The sequence below is a fragment of the Myotis nattereri genome, assembly GCF_964212035.1.
Source record: "Myotis nattereri genome assembly, chromosome: 16".
Taxonomy (NCBI): Eukaryota; Metazoa; Chordata; class Mammalia; order Chiroptera; family Vespertilionidae; genus Myotis; species Myotis nattereri.
In genome coordinates, this window is record NC_138091.1 from 48,833,312 (window position 1) to 48,841,446 (window position 8,135).

The window sequence follows — 8,135 nt, forward strand, 5'->3', positions numbered from 1 at the left end:
TCAAATATCACCATTTTTAGTTTTAGTGTTTTTTGTTTTGTTTCATTTTTAGGATATTTCTGATTCTCCAGTTCCTTATTTCCACTTCTCTGTCATGTTGCACTTAGGGATTAGATTTTGTTAACTGTTTTATTCTCCTTACCAGCACTTAGTGTGTGTTTAACAAGTATTTTTACAAGGAAGGACAATGTAAAACTTTACAGAAATGCGAAAAAGACTCCACCTAGTTTGCCTGTTAAATTTACTCCTAATTTCTGAAGGTCATTGAATTAAATAGAAGAAATTAAAAACAAAATTCAGTTCCAACTTGGGGTTAAGTTTACAATGCAAAGACTGACCAGAACCAGTGAAGATGACTTGCAACAGAAAAAACTTTTATTGAAACCCCACCACAGAGAAAGGCAAAGGAATGTTACTACTCTAAAAAGAATTTGTCTTCATTCACTGGAAGGAAAGCAGAAACATAAGAGGGCCCTTATTTAGGAAGCTAGCTTCAATTTGACATTTTAATTTAAGGCCATTCTTTTGGGGTTCAGGAAGGCACCCTCTGTTCACTTTTCATGTTGTTGACTTTGGTGGATTTCTCTTCCATGGTTTGAACTCTGGACGAGAGGACTTTACCACGAGGATCTATTTCTTCAACAATTGTTTTAATCACGGTGCCTTTAGATGCCTCTAAAATGACACACATGAATTGGTAAGATTTCTCAAATTCATAAAGAGGAAATAACTTGTCATTTGGAACATATACAAATAAACACTGAATGCTCAACACTGCTTTTGTTTACCTTTTATCTGATTTCCTGGTCCTTGGTAGCCTTTTGATTTAACGCAAGAGCTGTAAAAATATAGAGAGCTTGTATGAATAATTTCACTCTGTGTTTTGCTGAGGAAACGGAAAAATATTGATTTAGCATGGGAGAGCATTGGATTCTTAAATAGCAGTAGAAGAAGTTTAGGTACACATGATGTAGGTCAGAGATACTTTGTACTTGATTTCAAAAAATAGTTAACAACCTTAAAATAAATTATTTTCTCCATGGAAGCAGTCCTTACCCATCCTCTCCATCTATCAGGCGGCAGTAGGTCTCAATCTCTTTTTCCAGGTGGACCTTGATGTCCAGGAGCTGCTCGTACTCGAGTTTCTGGCCCTCGGTCTCGGTTCTGACCTGGTGCAGCTGCTCCTCCAGGGCCCCGATCTGAGCCTGGATCTGGGCCAGCTGCGCACAGTAGTTGCCTTCCGTCTCCGTCAGGGAGCACTCCAGGGACTGTTTCTATGGGTCAGTAAGACCATTTAGTAGAAAATGTCACAGAGTTGTTTTAGCGTAAGGCAAAGCACATAGATATTTAAGAGAGTTATCTTCATGCAATGCAAATAATATTTACTCAAAAGATTCCACTCGTTCAGTATTAATGGTTGCCTTTATTATGTGTCATACTATTTTTATCTGTGAGAATAACACAGTTGCTGTTGAATGTTACTCGCATACCCAGGAGTGTTAGCAAAGATGAAGTTGTTTCCTCACAGGGCACAGTGTAAAGATTCCCCCGCACCCACCCAATATAGCCCGTGCTTGGAGAGTCTGACACAATTTGCCGCTTTCCCCCAGAATAAAAGTCCCCCTAAACTTTGCTACCTCATTTCTAATCATGTGACAGCCTTGTCTCATGAGGACTGCAGCTCTTCTATGAAAAAAAAATCCTATAGTGACCTGCGTATACTTTCCAGAAGTAGAATGACCCAAAGAATGACCTTTTCATCTTTAAATCCTTTGATTCATTGGCTAGTGGATCCATATGGGTTTATATATGGCTTCTATAGAAACCCACAGAGGGATGGATGCTTGCTATAATTTTACACGGAATAAAGATGAGAATGTCTTACCCATTCATCTGCAGTGATTTTTATACAAAGTCCTAATTTTATATACAATTATAGCCTCTTTTATGGATAAATCTGGGGGTTTACTAGCCACTGTGGAAAAAAGTTTAGACTTGGGAATTAGAAAACTTGGAGAGAAGTTATGGTTCCTTCATATCCCACTGTGGGACTCTGGGAAAACGGCTTAACTTCTTTGAATCTCAGATTCTCCTTTTGGAAATAATGACAGGAATTACAAAGTCTTTCCTGCCTAAGCCCCAGAGCTATTGTGGAGTCGTGTGGGTGAAAGTGCTGGGCAAACCCTTAATAAATGAGGTTGTTATTATCATCATGCTTGCTCAGCTTTGTAGGCAACCTTCATGCCTCTACTTTGCTTCCTGTTTGTGCCACTTAAAAAGGAACTTGTAAGTGCTCTTAATTAAGAGGGCAAAAGGAATGCTAGGTGAAGAAGCTAGGTGGGGAGCAAACGGATTTCTGCACTCCACGAACAGTGGCTTCTGATCTTTTGTCTTGGGAGAGAAGATTCATGGTAAAACTATTTCTTTTACGAGTCCCCCCCCCCCCCCCCGCCAAATAACGATACTTGCTAATTTCTAATGTTTCATAATAATTAGCATCTAGTTTTCAGGCAGAGAGGAATCTACTGTGCAGAGTGCAGATATGCCTTATTTCAAGCGTAATAATGAATGGGTAAGTATCATGTAGAAGAAAACTCTCTCTGAAATATTTCTTAACTTCTAAAGCAAACACTTATTATTATTATTAGTAGTAGTAGTAATTTTTTACTTACCATTGCTAAGAGGGACTGAAGTTCAATCTCCAGGGTTTGAAGAGTACGTTTCATCTCAGTAAGTTCATTTCGAGCCGAGGTGGTGGCCCCAGCATCGTCAGAGATCTGCTGCTGCAGCGAGGCACTCTGAAACGTCGGGGAGTTAGGTCAGGGTGATGCCTGCCCTCCCGTCCCGGGGCCAGGTCCGCGCGCCCTAGCGTGGTCTCACCTTCTCGTTGAACCAGGCCTCCGCATCCCGGCGGTTCTGCTCGGCCAGGTCTTCGTACTCGGCCCGCATGTTGTTCAGCAGAACCGTGAGGTCCACCCCGGGCGCCGCGTTCATCTCCACGTTCACGTTGCCCCCGGCCGCGCACTGCAGAGCCTTCATTTCCTGGCACCGATTTGTTAAGCCGTGTTAGTTAGGATCTGAATTTTTTTTGGTTTTTTTAAATATATATTTTATTGATTTTTCACAGAGAGGAATAGAGAGTTAGAAACATCGATGAGAGAGAAACATCGATCAGCTGCCTCCTGCACACCCCCTACTGGGGATGTGCCCGCAACCAAGGTACATTCCCTTGACCGGAATCGAACCCGGGACCTTTCAGTCCGCAGGCCGAGGCTCTATCCACTGAGCCAAACAGGTCAGGCCAGGATCTGCATGTTTTTAAAGGAGCCAGACAGACACGATCCATACAGTTAGACACTTTTTTTTTTTTTTTTAGGGATCGTTTCTTTAGAGGGGGAAGAATAGAAACATTTTAAACCATCAAACCATATGGAGAAATGGACAAGTTTCTCCTTGAGATTGATTTCAGACATTACAGTTGTCATCTGAAAGGCATTTTCAGAGTTTGGGAGGAGGGCGGGTTGTGGAATCGGGGGAGAGGCCCCTACCTCCTCGTGATTCTTCTTGAGATACGCCAGCTCCTCGGTGAGCGTCTCCAGCTGGATCTCCAGGTCCGTCCTGCACAGAGTCAGCTCATCCAGGACCCGGCGCAAACTGCTGACGTCTGCGTCCACGCTCTGGTGAAGGGCCTGCTCGTTCTCAAACCTCAGAAAATATTTGAAAGTTTGATCACGTTAGTCACACCACCTTTTAGGCCACTGTAGAATTTGAAGCTTTGAGGTCAAACTGTTAAAATATACTCAGAACTTCACTTGGATCGGCCATAAGGCAATACATGAATTTCTCTGAAGCAAGAGAACGGAAATAGTCAAAATTTTCTTTCATGTGATGTTGACATTCATCTGTCGGCCCTCATATTTCCCAAGTAAAATATATAATTCAGGCTAGTTATTATAATACACATTTAACAGACAAAGAGAAACAAAGAATTGAGCCAACCTCAAATAGCCTAAATAAAAGAGTGACCTGCTTAAATAATTTTTTAAAAAAATTCTCTTAAGCTCTACTTACTTTAGCCTGAAGTCATCAGCTGTTAGTCTCGCATTATCATTTTGCAGGACAACACTGGCATTACTTGTAGTTGCAGAAATTATCTGATAAATGGAGAATTAGTGAAGAGTGAGGAAATCCTTTTTAAATTTTCAAATTTCCTTGAAGAAAGTCACCAATGAAATAATAGTAATATTTCTGGCACCCTGACTCCAATAATAAGATGATTCTATTGAAAATGGGAAATTTAAGTCTGACCTCTTTTACTCCCCCCTCCCCCCATAAAAAACAACAAAAACCTCTTTTTATAGAAAAGCCTGTAATATATAGCTGGAGACATTGGGCAGTTTTTGATATTTTGATATTATTAAAAGCATCAATATGCACACTTTGTACCAGGTGCTAAGTGAGACATGTTCAAAGATTAGAATTTTAATATACACTATTTTTAATGTACATTATTTTTTTTAAAATATATTTTATTGATTTTTTACAGAGAGGAAGGGAGAGAGATAGAGAGTTAGAAACATCGATGGGAGAGAAACATCGATCAGCTGCCTCCTGCACATCTCCTGGGGATGTGCCCGCAACCCAGGTACACGCCCCTGACCGGAATCGAACCTGGGACCCCTCAGTCCGCAGGCCGACGCTCTATCCACTGAGCCAAACCGGTTTCGGCCATTATTTTTAATATGAATAACGAAGTACCGAGAATTAGAAGCTGAAGACAGAGCCCTGCTTCCTGTGTGTGATTGCTTATATATTTGTGAGTGTGTGCATGTAGCTAAATACTCCTATGGGCCTTAACCCTCACGACATGGTGCTTCTTACCTGGCTCCTAAGGTCGTCAATTATTGGGAAGTATCTGCTGTAATCATGATCCAGACCGCGGCAAGAGCCAGGCCCATATTTCTCATACCAGCCTTTGATCTTCTGCTCCAAGTCCGCGTTGGCCTCCTCTAGGGCTCGGACGTTGTCCAGGTAGGAGGCCAGGCGGTCGTTGAGGTTCTGCATGGTCACCTTCTCGTTGCCGGACAGGAGGCCGTGTTCATTCCCAAGGAAGGCAGCACAGGAAGCGCTTCCCCCACCCAGCCCTGCGCCATAGCCTCCTACAGATGAGTTGCTCCCAAAGGTGCAAGAGAAGCCACTTCCAATGCCCGGCACACCGCACGCGTTTCCAGCCCCAAAGCCGGCTCCCCCACTCGACAGCCGCACAGAGCCCACGCCCGCGCACGAGCCCAGGCGTCTGGATGCAGAAGAGAAGCGCACAGACATGGTGCCCAGACTGGAGCGAAGCTTGTGCCCGGAACGGAGCTGCCTGGTGAATGTCCTGCTCACACAGTTCAGTTTGTCTTTATATACACGTGATCAGGGTGTTTCTGGATGAACCTTGCAACCCAGAGCAAAATGGTGCTTGCCAGCTCATCATGAATTATTTATAATTGGGTGACTTTTTTTTTTTAATGAATGTCTTTACCCTACTGGGTCCATTTCTGTGGGTGGATAGTTATCTTGGGGTTATATGTTATCTCCAAAATAAGACAGGAAGGAGTATTATCAAGATTATTATAGTGACACATTTCAAATTTAGTATGAGTAAGTCTTCCTGTCTCCCAAGCTTCAGGAATATAAAATCCCTAAAAGAATAAAAAAGTGTCACAGACAAGTTTCTCTTTCTCTTGATTAACTAACAACACTCCATTCCCCTCACCCCCAGCAAGTGAGGTATATTTATGGTTTCCTATGGATAATATGATCTTTCTTTTTGATGTGTTGAAAAGAATCTCAAGACCAGCGGTTCTCAACCTGTGGGTCGCGACCCCTTTGGCGGTCGAACGACTCTTTCACAGGGGTCGCCTAAGACCATTCTGCATATCAGATATTTACATGACGATTCATAACAGTAGCAACATTACAGTTATGAAGTAGCAACGAAAATAATTTTATGGTTGGGTTACAACATGAGGAACTGTATTTAAAAGGCCAGAAGGTGGAGAACCACTGCTCAAAACCTTGGGCTTATGGTACCAGAGGAACGTGACCAGGTCTTTAAATGAAAACTGAAGAATTACCATTTCATCTTTACTTGTTTTCTGTCTAAGTTCTCTTGCTAACCAGGTTAAGTGAAGGTATTGGTTACCTGTCTGGACCTCAGTCCCCTCATCTGTAAAATGAAGGGACTAGACAGACTATGGTCTGTATGTTTTCTATTTCTGGATTTTTTTAAAAAATGTAAATAGGGTTGCCTCTGTGTGGTGGCATTATAGGTAGATTTTATTATTTTAAAAAAATGTTGTTGTTGTTGTTGATTTTTAGAGAGAGAGGAAAGGAACATCGATGTAGATCAGAACATCGATTGATTGCCTCCTGCATGCCCTCTACTGGGGATGGAGCCCACAAGCTGGGCATGTGCCTTGACTGGGAATTGAATGCAACCTTTGGTGTACTAGACAACGCTTGATCAACTGAGCCACCCTGGCCAGAGCTATTTCTATATTTCTTGTACTTTTACATTTCTTTCATTATTTCTAGAACACTTTTCTGCATTCATTTTCTCCACTTTTCATTTCCTACTCAATCCTGAATTTGGTCCCAGCACTTTATGAAATTAATCTCTCAAAGATTGCCAATTACCCCACATCACTAATCCAGTCATCATTTCTCATATTCCTTCTCCTACAATCTCTTAGACACATTTGATACTAAATTCAGTTTTACTGAATTTTCAATAACTGCTTTCTGAGAATACTTCTATATCTCCGCTCCTCTTCTTTCTTCATAGTTCATAGTTTCTTGCTCTAAAATTTGCCATTTCTTACATTTTGTGCCCGGTGTTCCTGATTTGTACACACTCTCTCTTGGTGATCTCATCCCTTTTTGGCTCCCAGGTGCATGTTCTAAATATACATTTTTAGCACCGTCCTTTCCCCCTCTATGGACCCTCACCTTACGACACCCTCCAGACATTTCTACTTGGATATTCTGTCTTGACTTCCAACTCAACACATAATTATCTTGGCATCAAAATTTGATCTTTTGCATCTTTTTTCATTAGTTGCTGGTGGAATTACTGTGCCATGCTCAAGATTACTAAGAAATCTCTGACTGCTATTTTCTACCAGCCCACATATAATAGGTCAGTAAGTCCTCTTGAATCTACTTTTGCAGTGTCTCTTGAAGCATTTTTCTCTTTTCTATTTTCCTTGTTACTATCATTTTCTTTCGAATCAGTTAGTAGAACCTTAATTGGATTTCTGGTTTCAAGTCTTTTCTTTCTATCATGGTCATTAAGCAGTTGGGTGCCAAGGTTATTATTCCTGAAGTACAACACCATTCATGGAAGAACTTGGACTGTTTAAAAAAAATTTTATTGATTTTTTTCTTTTTAGAAGGAGAGGAAGGGAGAGGGATAGAGAGGTAGAAACACTGAGGATTGAGGCCAAAACCTGGGTATGTGCTTTACTGGGAATCAAACCAGGGACCTCTTGGTTCCTGGTTTGACGCTCAACTGCTGAGCCACACTGATGGGGAAAACTTGAACTCCTGGATCAGATATATCAGCATTCATATCCCAGTTCTGCCACTTTCTAGTTGTGAGCCATTGATGGGGAAATCAGAATGTCTCTGATGTCTCAGCCCTGGAAGCCATGATTCCCGTGAAGAGTGACTTTGAAAAATTCTAACTGAAAGCAATGTCCAACCCAAAGTTCTCTACTTTGATAATTCATCATGAGGGAGGGTGAAATAAAAATATTTTCAGACAAGACAGATCTCACACATTTACCCCTTTTACATACTTCGTCAGGAAACCACTAGAGGGCAAAATGAACAAGAACAGGGAAGGCTTAGAATCCAAGACAAAATAAATCGCAAATCATTATTTATTAGTCATGAGTGAATGCAAATGAGTGCACATTAACTTTTTTATTTATTTGAAAATAAACACCCCTTTTCCAGTAAAAGGTAACCAAGAAAACAGGTCTTCCCCCAAGAAACTTATCTTTAAGGTAGAAAGTATTTTTATTATCTCCTTGAGATTTAGAATAATGCAGTTGTGCAGGATCCTTCCCCAAAGTGTTCTTTTC

At 41.4% G+C, this 8,135-nt stretch overlaps 1 protein-coding gene across 1 annotated transcript; it reads right to left on the reverse strand.

Annotated features, from left to right (window-relative positions):
• Positions 1-532: 532 nt before the first annotated feature.
• On the reverse strand, positions 533-5,325 carry LOC308532394 (keratin, type I cytoskeletal 27; the record flags this gene model as incomplete). Its single annotated transcript, XM_081109841.1, has 8 exons — positions 533-675; positions 789-838; positions 1,057-1,274; positions 2,673-2,798; positions 2,881-3,042; positions 3,549-3,705; positions 4,072-4,154; positions 4,882-5,325. 8 exons carry the CDS (start codon positions 5,323-5,325, stop codon positions 533-535), a joined length of 1,383 nt encoding a protein of 460 aa, XP_080965967.1.
• Between the last annotated feature and the right edge of the window lie 2,810 nt (positions 5,326-8,135).